This window comes from Carcharhinus amblyrhynchos, chromosome 18, assembly GCF_965287045.1.
Source record: "Carcharhinus amblyrhynchos chromosome 18, sCarAmb.v2.hapA, whole genome shotgun sequence".
NCBI classification, from domain to species: Eukaryota; Metazoa; Chordata; class Chondrichthyes; order Carcharhiniformes; family Carcharhinidae; genus Carcharhinus; species Carcharhinus amblyrhynchos.
Window position 1 is genome coordinate 1445880 of NC_137341.1, and position 19412 is coordinate 1465291.

Consider the following 19412-nt stretch of genomic DNA (forward strand, 5'->3'; position numbering starts at 1 on the left):
GGTCTGTGTCAGTATTTATGCTCCACATGAGCCTCCCCCCACCCCTCTTCATCTCCCCCCATCAGCAAATCCTTCTGTTCCTTTCTCCCTCGTGTAGGTATCTAACTTTCCCTTCAATGTATTCACGCTGTTCACCTCAACCACTCGCTGTGGGAGTGAGTTCCACATTCTCACCACTCGCTGGGTAAAGAGGTTTCTCCTGAAATCCCTATTGGATTATTGAACCCCCTTCATAATCTTAAAGATATCCTCAGCTCACCCTTCAGTCTTCTCTTTTCCAGAGAAAAGCAGCCCCAGCCTTTCCTGAGGGTGAAATGCTCTCAGTTCTGGGATTATTCTCGTGAATCTTTGTTTCTCCTTCTCCAGGGCCTCGATTTCCTTTTTCTAAACGGAGATCACAAATGTTGACGGTGCTCCCAGTGCAGTCTGAACCTGGTTCCAAACAAGTTGGACACAACCTCCCTGCTTTTCAATCCTATCCCTCTGGAATGGAACCCTATTTAAGGGCTCCAGACTTTCAGAAAGATGTGATGTTCTCAGAGGGGGTGCGGAGATTTACGAGAATGGCTCTGGGGATGAGAGATTTCAGTGAGTTGGAGAGACTGGAGCAGCTGAAATTTCTCCTGTTGACCCTCAGACTAGGGTATCAACCAACATGGGGGACAACAAAACGCTGACACAGAATATTTTGTATAACTGCATCTTTATTAATGTTAAAGAAAAACACTCAATGAACAGGAACCATTCTTTCCTTAACTTGCTGGAAAGCGGATGATCTTCAAACACTCAATAAACACTTGAACTGCCTCTTTACTCAACACTTGCTAAAATACTGATGAAACAAAGCACAAAACTCACGGCTTGAACTGAAATAAATCTCATTGCAAGGTGAGGCGAGTTGATCAGGCTTCCTGCCGATGGGCTTTTGTTCCAATATCCCTGAGTTCTGGGCTCGGGGGATCTTTCTTTGTGTTCCTGCAGATCAACACTGGCAAAACCCCTTTGTCTTCTTCTGATGGGGGGGTTTCACTGTCTTCCAGTCACATAGTCACAGGACAGCAAACATTTCACAGTAACTTCATTGCAGTGTTAATATAAGCTTTACTTGTGACTAATAAATAAACTTTTACGTTAGGCACTATGTCAAAATCTCGACTTCCAATTTTGACTTTAACACAAACGCACATTAACACAGGATATTTAACCGACAGATTGTCTTTATTTACTTGCTAGAAAGGGGACAAGGGTCTTGACTTTATGGGCCAGACACTCCACCAGACAAAGAAAATCATCCTGGTTTATCCAATTCTGAAGCTCACGGTCAGCTGGACACAATCTAAAGTGTTATAAATGATATACTTTACATATTGATCCAATAGTATGAAAATACTGAACTATCCTCATCTATGAGATCACGATACCTCGTGGGATACCCCAATACATCATCCCTAAGCCTGTCCTCTCTCAGTCAGACATCATCTCCCTATTTTTGATAGTAGCCTCACAAAGCATCTTCACTGAAACAGCCTTACATGGGCATCCTTTAATTGATAAAGTGGGCCTACAAAAGACATTAATACCTAATGGCCTTGTCGGTGAAGTTAACAGAATCTCTAAGGGATGTGGTTAACTCATCTTGCCTTCAGGAAATTTTCCAGTTATCGCCCTGACAAATCTTGTTTATTGCCAACATAATGAAACACAGGTATACGTTGCTTATCAATTCAATGACTAAGCTTTTTATCACTACTGACAGTTTGAAGGGGTATCATTCTGTTACCATTAATTCTGGTCAGTTCCCACTAAGTCCCCTAACATAACTCTCTCGTTAGCTGCGACATTACTCTCTTTCTGACTCTGTTTTGATCAGAAACTGTGAAGACAGCTTCATTTAAACTCACTCTTGTATCAGTTCTTTCTGATGAAGGTCTATGGTGAGGTGATTAAATCTCCTTTATGGTCTTGTGATTCAAACAGTTGGTGCTTTAAAGGAATGTATTTAACGTGGATTTGGTAACAAAGGGGACTCTAACTGAGCTTCTAAGTTTATTTGTTTAATTTCTAAAAATGTATAAATGATATATTTATATGTGTGGACTAATTAAAGGTATGACATGTACTTTTAAACTACAAAATATTTAAACACCTCATTACAGTTACTAACAAATTTGCTCCCCATTGATAAAGTGAATTCTACATCTAAGTTGACTAAACAAAAACCCTAGCAGAGTTTGGCAATTTTATAGTAGCCCTTTTCTTTCTTTCTACAAGTAATCAATCACTGTCTTGTAGTTACAGTGGCTGAGGGAGTCGTGCCTCTCTCAGGGGGTGGCATTTCCCTCAGGAGCAACAACACACAGGGGTCTGTGTTCACTCAATGTCTACTCGAGGCAGAGCGAGAGGCACCATCCAATCAGCACCTGTGCCCATTCTACACTGAAGAACCCTTCTGCCTGCCAGCCTGATACAGAGTTAGCTCTTTTAACCATCAGCCTTTGCTGCTGCCTTCATTTGCTTTATGGCGATCCATCAGGTGACACTCTCTTTAGATCAGTCAGGAATTAAGATTGGGGATGGTGCCATTCAGATCTTGACGGCTCTCTGTAGAATAAACCATAGCCCTGTTCTATCCCTGAATTCCTGTCGGTTTACTTCCTTCAAATGCCCATCCAAATTCTTTTTGGAAATGTTCCATCAGCTGTTTTTTTCTCCCCCTCGTAGGAAGTGGGTTCCAGGTATTTACCACTTTCTTCAAATGCAAATGAGTCTCACAGCAGCAACGCAGGCCATTCCACCCATTGTACCCATGATATCCCCTTGAACAAGCTCTCCCAGGAATCCCATTGTTCATTTTGAATCTGTCCAGCTCCCTTTTGAAAGATACAGTTTAATTTTCTTCCTGCGTCTTTTTCAGGCAGTGAATTCCAAATCACAACAACTCGTTCTGTTTTAAAACAAATCATTTCACGATATATTGTGTTTGGATTTTCATGGGAGATTTGGAAATGGAGTGAAAATCATGGTTGTTACTCAAAATTAAGACTCAGTCTTTACTAATGATCTCCGTGAGTGGACTGAATGTGATATATCCACATTGGGAACTATTTCTAAAAAGAAATCCAAATTCTACAGCTTCTTACATGACCACAAGATCTTGGAAAGTGTTTTACAGCTAAGTTCTTTTGAAGTGTGGTCACTGTCATGATGTAGGAAACTGTAGCGGTATCTCAGAAATGAAAATGATCACATTTGTATTCACAGTTGCAAAAAACAAGTAAGCCATGTTAAGATCTAATGTGACGAGATTTTTATTGCGGGGATAAATACTGTATAAAGCTAAATGCCTCTACTCACTGCTGAGGAAGCAGAAGTTACTGAAATGAAAAAATTCTTCAATAGCTCTGATAAGCCAAAGGACACTGTGTTCTAGCAAAGTCTGGCTCAGGAATAACGCTGATTACTCAATATGATCAAGATTAGTCAAAGAAAGCTATTGTTTTTCACACTGTATTTCTGAACCAGTGAATCTTATATTAATGTATTAATTAAGGATTACTGTAATAACTAGCTACCAGTCAGTAAGATAAGATTGAATAAATGGTGAGCCTTAATCGAGTTATAGTTAATGAATCAATAGTTATAGTGAAAGACCGAGTTTTATTTGCTGTAAAATGTAAAAGTTTAATTGCTGTGTATGTAAAGAATGTGCGATGAAGATAAATGTACGGGCAAGAGAGATCTTCGAGCTCTGATTACCCTCAACATTTGAAACTGTGTGAATACAAGATTGTATAGAATCAAATAAAGGGATTGTATGGAACAGTTCTTTTGTATTCCTGATAATAACAGAGTGGGACAAGTAATTGGGGATCAAATTAAAGTAATCTAGTGACAAAGTTGCTTTGTTTCTTTACAACCGTTACCTTTCCCTTTTGTTCCAGGACATTTTTGTCATTTAATCTCACCTGCCCTCTAACCAATCCCTGACTTGTTCTACCTGACCCTCCCCTCTCTCACCAGCATCAAACCCATCACATTCTCCCTCTCTTTAGTTCTGAAGTCGAATTACATTGGACGTGAAACATTAACTCTGTTTCTCTCTCCACAGATGCTGCCAGACCTGCTGCGTTTTTCCAGTTCTTTCTGTATTTATTTTCGATCTACCTGGAGTGGTGGGAAAAACACTACTTACTATCCAGGATCAAATAAATGTCCTTCATCAGCTTTTGTGGATTATTTCAGTGGAAATGTGCTCTCCCAGGCTCAAAGAGCATCAGCCCACTGGAGGCAAAGTTGTGAGACCGGCCAGTCCAGCAGAAAGAAACCCTCCGACCCTCCCACTTCACCCACTGTCAGAATGAACATGGTTCAATCCTGGATGTGACTAACAGCAGAATCTGTCATCACTTGTGAACTCGCTGGTGTCTCTGCAGGTGGGATGACCGAGTGAATCCCTTCCCACACTCGGAGCAGGTGAATGGTCTTGCCCCAGTGTGAACTCGTTGGTGCCTTACTAGGGCAGAGGACTGAGTGAATCCCTTTCCACACACAGAGCAGGTGAATGGTTTCTCCCCTGTGTGAACTCGCTGGTGTACCCGCAGGTTGGATAACCTTTTAAATTGCTTTGTGCAGTGAGAGCAGCTGAACGGTCTCTCCTCAGAATGAATGCGTTGGTGGGACACCAGCTCTCCAGAGGTTTTGAAGCCACTTCCACAGTCAGAGCATTCAAAGGGTCTCTCATTGGTATGGGTCAGATTGTGACTCAGCAGGTTGGAAAACTGAATGTATCCCTTCCCACACACAGAGCAGGTGAACGGTCTCTCCCCAGTGTGAACGCGCTGGTGTACCACCAGGCTGGATGAATGAGTGAATCCCTTCCCACACACAGAGCAGCTAAATGGCCTTTCCCCAGTGTGAATTCGCTGGTGTACCTGCAGGTTGGATGCCTTTTTAAATTTCTTTGAGCAGTGGGAGCAGCTGAACAGTCTCTCCTCAGTGTGAGTGCGTCGGTGGGACACCAGCTCTCCAGAGCTTTTGAAGCCATGCCCACAGTCACAGCATTTAAATGGTTTCTCCTTATGCGTGAGATTGTGACTCAGCAGGCTGGATAACCGGGTGAATCCCTTCCCACACACAGAGCAGGTGAATGGTCTCTCCCCGGTGTGAACTTGTTGGTGTCTCCGCAATGTGGATGATCTTCTAAATCTCTTTGTGCAGTGCAAGCATCTGAATGGTCTCTCCTCAGTGTGAGTGCTCTGGTGGTCCATCAGATCTGCAGCATTTTTGAAACCATTCCCACAATCAGTGCACTTAAAGGGTCTCTCACTGCTGTGAGTGCCTTTGTGCTTGATCAGGCTGGATGAGGCAGTGAATCCTTTCCCACACACACAGCAGGTGAACGGTCTCTCCCCGGTGTGAACTCTCTGGTGTACCTGCAGGTTGGACGACCTTCTAAATCTCTTTGTGCAGTGAGAGCAGCTGAATGGTCTCTCCTCGGTGTGAATGCGTTGGTGCGACACCAGTTCTCCAGAGGTCTTGAAGCCGCTCCCACAGTCAAAACATTTAAAGGGTCTCTCACTCGAGTGAGTGAGATTGTGACTCAGCAAACTGGATAATTGAATGTATCCCTTCCCACAGACAGAGCAGGTGAATGGACGTTCTCCAGTGTGGCAGCGTCGATGAACTTCCAGCTCAGATGGGAACCGGAATCCTTTTTCACAGTCCCCGCATTTCCATCGTTTCTCCATGCTGCGGGCGTCCTTGTGATTCTCCAGGTTTGATGATCAGTTGAAGCCTTGTCCACACACACACAACACGGGGAAAGTGTCTTCCCACTGTGAATGCTGCAATTTTTTTTAGCCTATGTAACTAGTTAAGGCTCTTTCCACACACACTGCACTGCAAACATCCTCACTCAGGTCTGTGTGTGTCTCAGCGCTTTTTCAATCACACTCATGTTAAATCTTTGAATGTAGAAGAAAAATATTTCTCTGTCCTGTCTGCCTCCAAAGATTGATAATATTCAGATCCCTACAAATTGAATGACTGTCAGATCTTGACATGACATTTTGGCTTGGGATTTTTGACTATAAATCCTCACCTCCTGATAACCTGTAAAATAAATTTACAACAGACATCACCGTCAGTACAGAATATATTCAGAACAGATCATTTTACCTTCTATAAAACATTCTTTCCTCTGTTATTCCTGTAAATCTCCATCCCACACACTCTCCCTCCATTCTCACTCTGCTGGATCTAATATTCACCCTCCCAATTCTCCTGAAGGTGCTGATTGAGGCTGATTGACAGATCCATGATCACTGCTTCCTGTCCTGGACACAGAGAGTTGAGAATCTCCATGCAGGCTGCCAGACAGATCTCTGTCTCTATGACTGGATTAACAATGTGTGGGACATACCGACTGGATTCAGTTGCTGCAAGTCCCCAGTTTCCCCCCAGAATGAGAATAGAAATGGAAAGGGGGAGACACTGATTCCCTCCCAGATGTTGCTCAGAGGAGGAAGGTTTAACCTGAAGCTCATTGACCACTTCCGCGTTGTGACGCCACAACCGAGCGCCGCGAAATCAGCCAATCGGAATCACCCCTGCTCCGCGGTGACGTCTCCGGGTTCCAGTGCGCAGGCCCGGCGCTCGGCCACAGGTGCCCCGCCCCCCCGCCCGTCAATTCCCCCCTTCCTGCAGCCAAGGTTTCCAGGGCAACCGGCTGGCGGCTCCGCCCAGAGCGAGAAGCCTCTCTCTCTCTCTCTCTCTCTGTCTCCCCCCGGGCCCGGGACTGCGCATGTCCAAGGGAGAGGGCAAGCTGCGCATGTGCTTAAAGCCCCCCCCCACGGGGTGATGAACAATGGGAATTGTGGGAGGACCGGAAGTTGGCCAATGAGGTTCAGACTAAAACTTCCTGCGCCGTGCGGACAGTCACAACAGCAGGCTAAAACCCCACCGACTTATCGGACAGTAAACTCAGGCTTGTTGTCTGATTTCTTACTGTGTTTACCCCAGCCCAACGCCGGCATCTCCCCATCATCATCAGTGCGGACAGTGGAAGGTGTCTGTCAGTATCTGGAGGGAAGGAGGTGACCAGGGAAAGAACTGGGTCCATTAGGGATCAGTCTGGTCATTTGTGTGTGGAGCTGGGAGACATTGGTGAGGTTTTAAATGAATACTTTGTGTCTGTGTTCACTGTGGGGGGAGGATGATGTCGGTATAGAAACCTGGGAGGTACTTTGTGATTCACCTCAACAATTTAACATTGAGAGAGAGGAGATATTAACGGGTCCAAAACTGTATAAATCCCCAGCTCCTGATGGGATGGATCCCAGGCTGCTGTAGGAGGCCAGGGAGGAGATTGCAGTGACTCTGACAATCATTTTCAAATCTTCTCTGACCACAGGAGGGGTAAGAAGTGATGTGGAGATGCCGGCATTGGACTGGGGTTAAGCACAGTAAGAAGTGCTTACCCCAGTCAAATGTCGGTATCTCCACATCACAGGAGGGGTTCCAGAGGACTGGAGGGCAGCTGATGTAGTTCATTAGTCATAAAGAGAAGCAGGGAAAAAACAGCAAATTACAGGCCACTGAGTCTAACTTCAGCGGTGGGGAAACTATTGGAAAAAAAATCTGAGGGATAGAATTAATCTCCACTTGGGGAAGTAATGATTAATCAAGGATAGTCAGCATGGTTTTGGCAAAGGGTCTTACAAGCTTGATTGAATTTTCGAGGCAGTGACCTGGTGTATAGGTGAGGCTAGTACAGTTGATGTAGTCTATATGGACTTCAATGAGACTTTTGACAAAGTCTCACATGGGAGGCCCATGGGATCCAGGGCAATTTGCCAAACAGGATCTAAAATTGGTTTAATGGCAAGAACAAAGGGTAATGGACATAGTTTGTTTTTTTGACTGGATGCCTGTGTCCAACGGTGTTTGATGTGGAGATGCTGGTGTTGGACTGGAGTGAACACAGTAAGAAGTCTGACAACACCAGGTTTAAGCCCAACCAATTTATTTGATAGTAAACCTTTCGAGGTTTCCCTCTTCATCAGGTGAATGGAGAGCTCTGGCCAAAACGGTGTTTTGCAGAGACTGATGCAAGGTCCCTTTTTGTTTGTAATGTACGTTAATGATCTGGATCTGAATGTAGGAGATGTGATCAGGAAGTTTGCAGATGACACAAAAATTGTTGATGTGGTAAATACCAAAGAGCAATGCCTTACATTACAGGATGAAATTGATGGGGTGGCACAGTGACACTGCTGCCTCACAGCGCCAGGGACCCAGGTGTGATTCCTGGCTTGGGTCACTCTGCACATTCTCCTCATGTCTGTATGGGATTCCTCTGGACGCTCTGGTTTCTCCCATAGTCTCTGGAATAATTCCTACAGATTGGAGGGTAGCTTATGTAAGCCCGCTATTCAAAGAGGGAGGTAGAGAAGAAACAGGACCAATGAGCCTAAAATCAGAGCTGGGGAAGTTGCTCGATTCTTATCAAGGATTTCATAACTGAGCATTTGGAAGGCAGTGGTATAATTAGACAAAGTCAGCATGGATTTACAAAAGGAAAATCATGTTTGACAAATCTATTGGATTTTATTGAGGTTGCAACTAGTAAAGTTGACTGAAGAGAACCAGTAGATGTGGTTTATTTAGACTCTTAGAAGGCTTTTGAAAAGATCTCACATAACAGACTACTATGTAAAGTACAAGGGATTGCAGGTAATGTCCTGAGATGGATTGAAAGCTGGTTGGCAGACAGGAAGCAAAGAGTTGACGTAAACGGTTCTTTTTCTGGTTGGCAGTCAGTGACTTGTGAAGTTCTGCAGGAATTTGTGCTCAGACCCCAACTGTTCACAGTATGTATTAATGATTTGGAAGAGGGAACTGAATGTATCATCTCCAAATTTGCAAATGATACAAAGTTGGGTGGGATGGTAAGCTGTGAGGAGGATGCAGAGATGGTTCAGTGTGATTTGGGCGGGCTGAATGTGTGGGTATCGGCATGTGAGGTTATCCACTTTGGTAGAATAATAGGAAGACAGATTATTACTTGAATGGGTGTAAATTGAGAGAGGTGGATTCTCAGTGAGACACTGGAGTCCTTGTGCATCAGTCGCTGAAAGTGAGCGCGCAGGTACAGCAGGCAGTAAAGAAGGTAAATGGTATGTTGGCCTTCATAGCGAGAAGATTTGAGTATAGGGATTTTTTGCTGCAATTACGTAGGGCATTGCTGAGGCCACGCTTGGAGTATTGTGTACAGTTTTGGTATTCTTATCTGTGGAACGGTGCCCTTGGTATAAAGGGAGTACAGCGAAGGTTTACCAGGCTGATTCCTATCATGAGGAGAGACTAAGTCACTTAGGATTGTAGTCCCTGGAGTTCAGAAAAGTGAGAGGGGATCTCATAGAAACTTATAAAATTCTAACAGGGTTTGACAGGGTAGATTCAGAAAGAATGTTACCAATGGTGGGGGGAGTCCAGAACTAGGGGTCATAAGTTTCAGGATAAGGGGTAAACCTTTTAGAACTGAAGTGAGGAGAAATTTCTTCACCTAAAGGTGTGGAATTCACACCACTGAATGTAGTTAAAGCCAAACCTTTGCCTGACTTCAAGAAGAAGTTAGACATTGCTTTGGGGCTAAAAAGGGATCAAGGGATAGAGGAGGATCAGGATCTCTGATGATCGGCCGTGATCAAAAATGAATGGTGGAAGATTCAAATGGCCAGAAGGTTTACTCCTGCCTCTAGCTTCTGTGTTTCTATGAAAGACGTACCGGTTAGGTGCACTGGCCATGCTAAATTCTCTCCCGGTGTACCTGAACAGGTGCCGGAATGTGGCGACTAGGGGATTTTCAGGATACCTTCATTTCAGTGATAATGTTCGCTTACTTTTGTCACTAATCAATAAACTTTGAAACTTTAGTTAGATGGGCAAAACAGTGGCAAATGGAATTCAGTCCTGAAAATTTTGAGGTCATGCACTTTAGGAGGATTAACAAGGCAAGGGAATGCAGAATTGAATGGTCAGATCGTAGCAAGTACAGAGGATCAGAGGGACCTTGGTGTGCATGTCCAGTGATTTCTGAAGACAGCAGGACAGGTACATAAGGTGGTTCAGAAGGCACATGGGATATTTGCCATTATTAACTGAGACATTGAATTTAAGAACAGAGAGGTTATGATGAGCTGTATAAAACACTGGTTCAGCCACAGCTGGAATACTGTGTGCAGTTCTAGTCACCACATGACAGGAAGGATGTGTTTGCACTGGAGAAGGCGCAGAGGAGATTCCCCAGGATGCTGCCTGGACTGGAGGGTTTCAGCTAGCAAGAGAAACTGGATAGACTGCCTTTGTTATTTTATGGAACAGAGTATGGGGGGAGGGGACCAGATTGTGGTGTATAAAATTCTGAGGGGCACAAATAGGGGGGCAAAGGAAAGAACTTTTCTCTTTAGAAGAGTGGTCAGTAACCAGGGGCAGGAGGTTAATGGGAGACGTGAGGGAAAACCTTTTTATCCAGAGGGTAGTGGGAATCTGGAACTCACTGCCTGAAAGAGGTGGGAACCTTCACAATATTTATGAAGATTTTACATGAGCCCATGAAATGCCATAGCAGACAAGGTTATGCAGCAAGTGTGGAAAATGGGATTGGAATAGAAAGGTGTTTGATGGTCAGCACAAACACAATGGGCTGAAGGGCCTCTTTCCATGCTGTGACCACCCTCATAGGCAGCAAGTTCAAGATCATCAATCACAATTCCCTGTATCTTCACTCACCGAAACAATCCATTTAAAACATTTTTAGTTGAGGAATCCAACCATATTTCTGTTAGGCTGGCAGCCTGCATGGAGATTCTCAGCTCTCTGTGTCCAAGACAGGAAGCAGTGAGCATGGATCTGTCAATCAGCCTCAATCAGCACCTTCAGGAGAATTGGGAGGGTGAATATTAGATACAGCAGAGTGAGAATGGAGGGAGAGTGCGTGGGATGGAGATTTACAGCTTTTGGGGAATGAGAGAGGAAAGAATGTTCCATAGAAACTAGAATTGTCTGTTCTGAGTTTCTATCCTGTACTGACACTGATGACTTTTTCAAACTCATTTTACAGGATATCAGAAGGTGAGGATTTACAGACAGAAATCTCGAACCAAACTCCCACATGTCAGCATCTGACAGAGTCACTCAATTCATCGGGAACTGAATATATCGACCCTTGAATCTCAAAGGAGAAACGTTTCTCTGTTCTGTCTGTTTCAGAAGATTTTAATCATCAGTGTGAAAAGCACCGAGACACACACCCCCCCTGAGTGAGAGTGTTCCAGTGCAGTGTGTGTGGAAAGAGCTTTAACCAGTTACACAGCCTGAAAATACATCACAGCATTCACAGCGGGGAGAGACTGTACCCGGGTTCTGTGTGAGATTTAACTGATTGTTTAACCTGGAGAGTCAGCATGGAGAAACCCTGGAAATGTGGCGACTGTGGGAAGGGATTCAGGTACCCCTCTTGGCTGGAAATACATCACCGCATTCACACCGGGGAGAGACCGTTCACCTGCTCTGTGTGCGGGAAGTGATTCAGTCAGTTACCCACCCTGGTGAGCCACAATGTCACACACACCCAGGAAGAGACCCTTTAAATGCTCTGACTGTAGACATGGCTTTAAAAGCTGTCGAGATCTGGTGTCCCACCAGCGCATTCACACCGAGGAGAGACCGTTCAGCTGCTCTCATTGTTCAAAGAGATTTAGAAGGTCATACCATCTGCGGATACACCTGAGAGTTCACACTGGGGAAAGGCCGTTTACCTGCTCTGTGTGTGGAATGGCATTCACTGCCTCAACCCACCTTCTGAGACACAATGTCACTCACAGCAATGAGAGACCCTTTAAATGCTCTGACTGTGGGAGCAGCTTCAAACGTGCTGCGGGTCTGAGGATCCACCAGCGCATTCACACCGGGGAGAAACCGTTCAGCTGCTCTCACTGCACAAAGACTTTTAGAAGGTCACACATGCTGTGGAAACACCAGCGAGTTCACACCAGCGAGAGATTGTTCATCTGCTCTGTGTGTGGGGAGGTATTCACAGAAGAGGATGAGAAGCTCTATCTACTCTGTCTGTCCCCCTCATCTTATAAACCTCTATTAAGTCGCCTCTCATTCTCCTCTGCTCTAAAGAGAAAAGCCCCAGCTCCCTCAACCTTTCCTCATTAGACCTACCCTCCAAACCAGGCAGCATCCTGGTAAATCTCCTCTGCACTCTCTCCAATGCTTCCACATCCTTCTCATAGTAAGGTGACCAGAACTGAACACAATATTCCAAATGTGGTCTCACCAATGTCCGGTATAGTTGCAGCATAACCTCACAGCTCTTAAACTCAAACCCCTGTTAATAAACGCTAACACACTATAAGCCTTCTTCACGGCTCTATCCACTGAAGTGGCAACCTTCAGAGATCTGTGGATATGAACCCCAAGATCTCTCTGTTCCTCCACGTTCCTCAGAACCCTGCCGTTGACCCTGTAATCCACATTCAAGTTTGTCTTAACAAAATGAATCACCTCACACTTATCAGGGTTAAACTCCATCTGCCACTTTTCGGCCCAGCTCTGCATCCTACCAATGTCTCTTTGCAGACTGCAAGAGCCCTCCACCTCATCCACTACTCCACCAATCTTGGTGTCATCAGCAAATTTGCTAACCCACCCTTCAGCCCCCTCTTCCAAGTCATTGATAAAAATCACAAATAGCAGAGGACCCAGCACTGACCCCTGTGGTACACCGCTGGTAACTGGCCTCCAGTCTGAAAATTTTCCTTCCACCACCACCCTCTGTCTTCTATGAGACAGCCAGTTACTTAGCTAATTGGCCAAATTTCCTTCTATCCCACACCTCCTTACTTTCTTCATGAGCCTACCATGGGGAACCTTATCAAACAGTTTACTAATATGAGGTGATGCATTTTGGTAGATTGAACCAGGGCAGGACTTACTCAGTTAATGGTAGGGCACTGGGGAGTGTCACAGAACAAAGAGGTCTAGGGGTACATGTTCATAGCTCCTTGAAAGTGGAGCCACAGGTGGACAGAGTGGTGAAGAAGGCATTGGGCATGCTTGGTTTCATCGGTCAGGACATTGAATACAGGAGTTGGGATGTCTTGTTGAAATTGTACAAGACATTGGTAAGGCCACACTTGGAATACTGTGTACAGTTCTGGTCACCTATTATAGAAAGGATATTATTAAACTAAAAAGAGTGCAGAGAAGATTTACTAGGATGCTACCGGGACTTGATGGTTTGAGTTATAAGGACAGACTGGATAGACTGGGACTCTTTTCTCTGGAGTGTCGAAGGCTGAGAGGTGATCTTAGAGGTCTATAAAATAATGAGTGACACAGATCGGCTAGATAGTCAATATCTTTTCCCAAAGATAGGGGAGTCTAAAACTAGAGGGCATAGGTTTAAGGTGAGAGGGGAGAGATACAAAAGTGATCAGAAGGGCAATTTTTTCATGCAGATGGTGGTGAGTGTCTGGAACAAGCTGCCAGAGGCAGTATTAGAGGCAGGTACAATTTTGCCATTTAAAAAGCATTTTGATTTGATTTATTATTGTCACATGTATTAACATACAGTGAAAAATTGTTTCTTTCACGCTATACAGACAAAACTGAGACTATACTGAGGTATAGATCAGGTGGATTCTCAGAGGCTATTTCCCAGGGCTGAAATGGTCACCACGCCAGGGAAATGGTGTTTGCTATGGGTCTTTTGCAACAAAAGGCAAACTGTAGTGGATCCAGATAATCCGAGAGGCTGGAATTGCGAAGCACTTCATAATGATAGATGTCAGAGCGACCGGCCGATAGTCATTAAGGCACGTTACATTTAGATAGTTACGTGGGTAAGATGGGTAAAGAGGGATATGGGCCAAATATGGCCAATTGGGATTGGCTTAGGGGTTTAAAAAAAAGAGTGGCATGGACAAGTTGGGCCAAAGGGCCTCTTTCCATACTGTAAACCTCTATGACTCTATGATTAAAATAAGATACAAGATCCTTTTTTACTCCTTCATTATAGCTTAACCTTTTTTCAGCCAACTTCCAAGGCCTGATTTTATCGGCAACATCTAGTCTTTGTTGATTTTAAATCCCAAACACATTACCACCTGCAAAATCTTTGTTCTTCATCTGGGATTGAGGTGACAACACAATAAAGTTCTCACAGTTATTCCAAATTCCTGCAGGCTATGCTTAGAATTTCCACATTTAACTGGTTCCCATAAATCCTCAATTATAAACTCAAATAAACATGATTTTCCAGATGATTTTAAAACAAATCAACTGTCTGCTTAAAGGGTTAACTTTTCTACACAACTGAAAAGGTGGGGAGTGAGCAGAGAAAACTTGGCACATGATTATGACACTTTACATAATTTTTAAAAACTTCTCTAACAGCAAAACAAACTTGATTTTCAACTTCATCTATTAATTTTGTTAAATTCCGCAACCTAATTATTTTAATTTGATCAGTCACTCATTTTGTTAATTCTACATGGACTCAGAGAATCAGAACCCGGACTTTCTCATCCTTATCCTTTTTTCCCTTTTGCCACCACTCTGTCTGTTTTGCGGAGGGTCGTGGGGATTCCAATCAGACCTCATCATTTTATCGTAAAAGTAAAATACTGCGGATGCTGGAATCTGAAACAGAAAATGCTGGAAAATCACAGCAGGTCTGACAGCATCTGTGGAGAGAATAGAGCCAAAGTTTCAAGCTCTTATGAAGTGCATCCAGACTCGAAACGTTGGCTCTATTCTCTAATCATTTTATTGATAAGTTTCTTGTTCTTAGTTTCCAAATGATCGGTAAGAGACCTGTCTGTCCCCACTCGAGCTCTGATTTTTCACTGGCCATACTTGGGTGGGATTATAACCATTTGAATCTACTTTGAGATCTGCTTTTCAGTTCAGTGCTACATGGAGTATACCGTCACTGCGCTGAATATCGGTTCACAAATCCCTCAAAGTTCTTATCACAAATTTATGATAAAATAATTTAAACAATGCCTGAGAATGCTTCTTAACCAATTGCCTACACTCTCTCCCTTAACCAATGAACAAAATGCAGTCCTGGATGTAACTGAGAGCAGAATCCAACCCCTGCGATCAATTGTGAATTTGCTGGTGACTCAGAGGTGGGGTGAAACTCTGAATCCCTTCTGACATAAGCAGATGAATGGTGTCTCCCCAGGGTGATTGCGTCAATGAGTTCCCAAATCAGATGGGGCTTTGAATCTCTTCCCACAGTGTTCACATTTCCAGGGTTTCTCCATGCTGACTCTCCAGGTTAAACAATCAGTTAAATCTCACCCAGAACCCGGGTACAGTCTCTCCCCGCTGTGAATGCTGCCATGTATTTCCAGGTTGTGTAACTGGTTAAAACTCTTTCCACACTCACTGCACTGGAACACTCTCTCACTCAAAGCTTGTGATCTGAATGACTAGAGGACCAGAGTTCTTTCTGGACCTCCAACTCTTGTCTGGATAAAAGCAAATTAGTGCAGATGCTGGAATCTGAAACCAAAAGAGAAAATGCTGGAAAATCTCAGCAGGTCTGACAGCATCTGTAAGGAGAGAAAAGAGCTGATGTTAAGTCCAGAAGACCCTTTGTCAAAGGTAAAGGGCATAGAGAGTGGGAGATATTTATACTGTAGGATGAGGGAACTAAAGATGAGTCGTAACCACAAAAACAAGGGAAATGGCAGTCCATAGAGAAAATAAAAGGTATGAATGGCCGAAATGGCAGAGAAGCTGAAATCAGAAGGTTAAGCTGTGACGGGTGAAGGTGTGGGAGGAGGGGTAGAATTGAAGAAAAAATTGAGAAGGGGAAACAAAAGGTGAGAAAATGTAAGGAAAGGGGTCTAAAATTGGGGGAAAGGGGGAAGTACAATCAATAAAGACAATAAAGAAATAAAATGTGGGGAAAGTTAAAAATTAAATTAAAACAAAGGAATTGCGGTAGGGTAGAGTTAATCATCTGAAGCTGTTGAATTAGATGTTAAGACTGGAAGTCTGTAATGTGACCAGCCTGAAGATGAGATGCTGGTCCTCCAGTTTGCTTTGAGCTTTGACGAAGGGTCACCTGGACTCAGAACATCAGCTCTTGTCTCTCCTTACAGACAGTGTCAGAGCTGCTGAGATTCTCCCGCACCCTCTCTGATTCTCCGGCACCCTCTCTGATTCTCCGGCACCCTCTCTGATTCTCCGGCACCCTCACTGATACTCCAGCACCCTCACTGATTCTCCAGCACCCTCTCTGATTCTCCAGCACCCTCTCTGATACTCCAGCACCCTCTCTGATTCTCCAGCACCCTCTCTGATTCTCCAGCACCCTCTCTGATACTCCAGCACCCTCTCTGATTCTCCAGCACCCTCTCTGATACTCCGGCACCCTCACCGATACTCCGGCACCCTCACCGATACTCCGGCACCCTCACCGATACTTCGGCACCCTCACCGATACTCCGGCACCCTCACTGATACTCCGGCACCCTCACCGATTCTCCGGCACCCTCACCGATACTCCGGCACCCTCACTGATACTCCGGCACCCTCACCGATACTCCGGCACCCTCACCGATACTTCGGCACCCTCACCGATACTCCGGCACCCTCTCTGATTCTCCAGCACCCTCTCTGATTCTCCAGCACCCTCTCTGATTCTCCGGCACCCTCTCTGATTCTCCAGCACCCTCTCTGATTCTCCAGCACCCTCTCTGATTCTCCGCACCCTCTCTGATTCTCCGGCACCCTCTCTGATTCTCCAGCACCCTCTCTGATTCTCCAGCACCCTCTCTGATTCTCCGGCACCCTCTCTGATTCTCCGGCACCCTCTCTGATTCTCCGGCACCCTCTCTGATTCTCCAGCACCCTCTCTGATTCTCCCGCACCCTCTCTGATTCTCCGGCACCCTCTCTGATTCTCCGGCACCCTCTCTGATTCTCCCGCACCCTCACCGATTCTCCGGCACCCTCACTGATTCTCCGCACCCTCTCTGATTCTCCGGCACCCTCTCTGATTCTCCAGCACCCTCTCTGATTCTCCAGCACCCTCTCTGATTCTCCGCACCCTCTCTGATTCTCCGGCACCCTCTCTGATTCTCCAGCACCCTCTCTGATTCTCCGGCACCCTCTCTGATTCTCCGGCACCCTCTCTGATACTCCAGCACCCTCTCTGATTCTCCGGCACCCTCTCTGATACTCCAGCACCCTCTCTGATTCTCCAGCACCCTCTCTGATTCTCCGGCACCCTCTCTGATTCTCCAGCACCCTCTCTGATTCTCCAGCACCCTCTCTGATTCTCCGGCACCCTCTCTGATACTCCAGCACCCTCTCTGATTCTCCGGCACCCTCTCTGATACTCCAGCACCCTCTCTGATTCTCCAGCACCCTCTCTGATTCTCCGGCACCCTCTCTGATTCTCCAGCACCCTCTCTGATTCTCCGGCACCCTCACTGATACTCCAGCACCCTCTCTGATTCTCCAGCACCCTCTCTGATTCTCCAGCACCCTCTCTGATTCTCCGGCACCCTCTCTGATTCTCCGGCACCCTCTCTGATTCTCCGGCACCCTCTCTGATTCTCCCGCACCCTCTCCGATTCTCCGGCACCCTCTCTGATTCTCCGGCACCCTCTCTGATTCTCCGGCACCCTCTCTGATTCTCCAGCACCCTCTCTGATTCTCCGGCACCCTCTCTGATTCTCCGGCACCCTCTCTGATTCTCCGGCACCCTCACTGATTCTCCCGCACCCTCTCTGATTCTCCCGCACCCTCTCTGATACTCCAGCACCCTCTCTGATTCTCCGGCACCCTCTCTGATTCTCCAGCACCCTCTCTGATTCTCCAGCACCCTCTCTGATACTCCGGCACCCTCTCTGATACTCCGGCACCCTCTCTGATTCTCCGGCACCCTCACTGATTCTCCCGCACCCTCTCTGATTCTCCCGCACCCTCTCTGATACTCCGGCACCCTCACCGATACTCCGGCACCCTCACCGATACTCCGGCACCCTCACCGATACTCCGGCACCCTCACCGATACTCCGGCACCCTCACCGATACTCCGGCACCCTCACCGATACTCCGGCACCCTCACCGATACTCCGGCACCCTCACCGATACTCCGGCACCCTCTCTGATTCTCCAGCACCCTCACCGATACTCCGGCACCCTCACCGATTCTCCGGCACCCTCTCTGATTCTCCGGCACCCTCACCGATACTCCGGCACCCTCACCGATACTCCGGCACCCTCTCTGATTCTCCGGCACCCTCACCGATACTCCGGCACCCTCTCTGATACTCCGGCACCCTCACCGATTCTCCGGCACCCTCACCGATTCTCCGGCACCCTCTCTGATTCTCCGGCACCCTCACCGATTCTCCGGCACCCTCTCTGATTCTCCGGCACCCTCACCGATACTCCGGCACCCTCTCTGATTCTCCGGCACCCTCACCGATACTCCGGCACCCTCTCTGATTCTCCGCACCCTCTCTGATACTCCGGCACCCTCACTGATTCTCCGGCACCCTCTCTGATTCTCCGGCACCCTCTCTGATTCTCCGGCACCCTCTCTGATACTCCGGCACCCTCACTGATTCTCCGGCACCCTCTCTGATACTCCAGCACCCTCTCTGATACTCCAGCACCCTCTCTGATTCTCCGGCACCCTCACTGATTCTCCGGCACCCTCTCTGATTCTCCGGCACCCTCTCTGATACTCCAGCACCCTCTCTGATTCTCCGGCACCCTCACTGATTCTCCGGCACCCTCTCTGATTCTCCGGCACCCTCTCTGATACTCCGGCACCCTCACTGATTCTCCGGCACCCTCTCTGATTCTCCGGCACCCTCTCTGATTCTCCAGCACCCTCTCTGATTCTCCAGCACCCTCACCGATACTCCCGCACCCTCACTGATACTCCCGCACCCTCTCTGATTCTCCGGCACCCTCTCTGATACTCCGGCACCCTCACTGATTCTCCGGCACCCTCTCTGATTCTCCGGCACCCTCTCTGATTCTCCAGCACCCTCTCTGATTCTCCGGCACCCTCTCTGATTCTCCAGCACCCTCTCTGATTCTCCGGCACCCTCTCTGATTCTCCAGCACCCTCACTGATTCTCCCGCACCCTCACTGATTCTCCGGCACCCTCTCTGATTCTCCCGCACCCTCACCGATACTCCGGCACCCTCACTGATTCTCCGGCACCCTCACCGATACTCCGGCACCCTCTCTGATTCTCCCGCACCCTCACTGATTCTCCCGCACCCTCACTGATTCTCCGGCACCCTCACCGATACTCCGGCACCCTCACTGATACTCCGGCACCCTCTCTGATTCTC

The 19412-nt window shown here is 46.6% G+C and overlaps 2 protein-coding genes and 1 pseudogene across 2 annotated transcripts in view; 2 read left to right on the forward strand and 1 right to left on the reverse strand.

Moving 5' to 3' along the window:
- LOC145354757 (uncharacterized) overlaps nt 1-19412 on the forward strand; it is a 112530-nt gene that overhangs the window by 21311 nt on the left and 71807 nt on the right. The gene's annotated exons all lie outside the window — the stretch shown is intronic.
- The window catches only part of LOC145354780 (uncharacterized), a 113475-nt gene continuing 94645 nt past the window's right edge, over nt 583-19412 (reverse strand). The window contains 1 exon segment of the mRNA XM_080206257.1: nt 583-5577. Coding sequence (XP_080062383.1) covers nt 4404-5577 — 1174 coding nt within the window. The 3' untranslated portion in view covers nt 583-4403.
- Nucleotides 11466-12225, forward strand: LOC145354746 (uncharacterized; annotated as a pseudogene).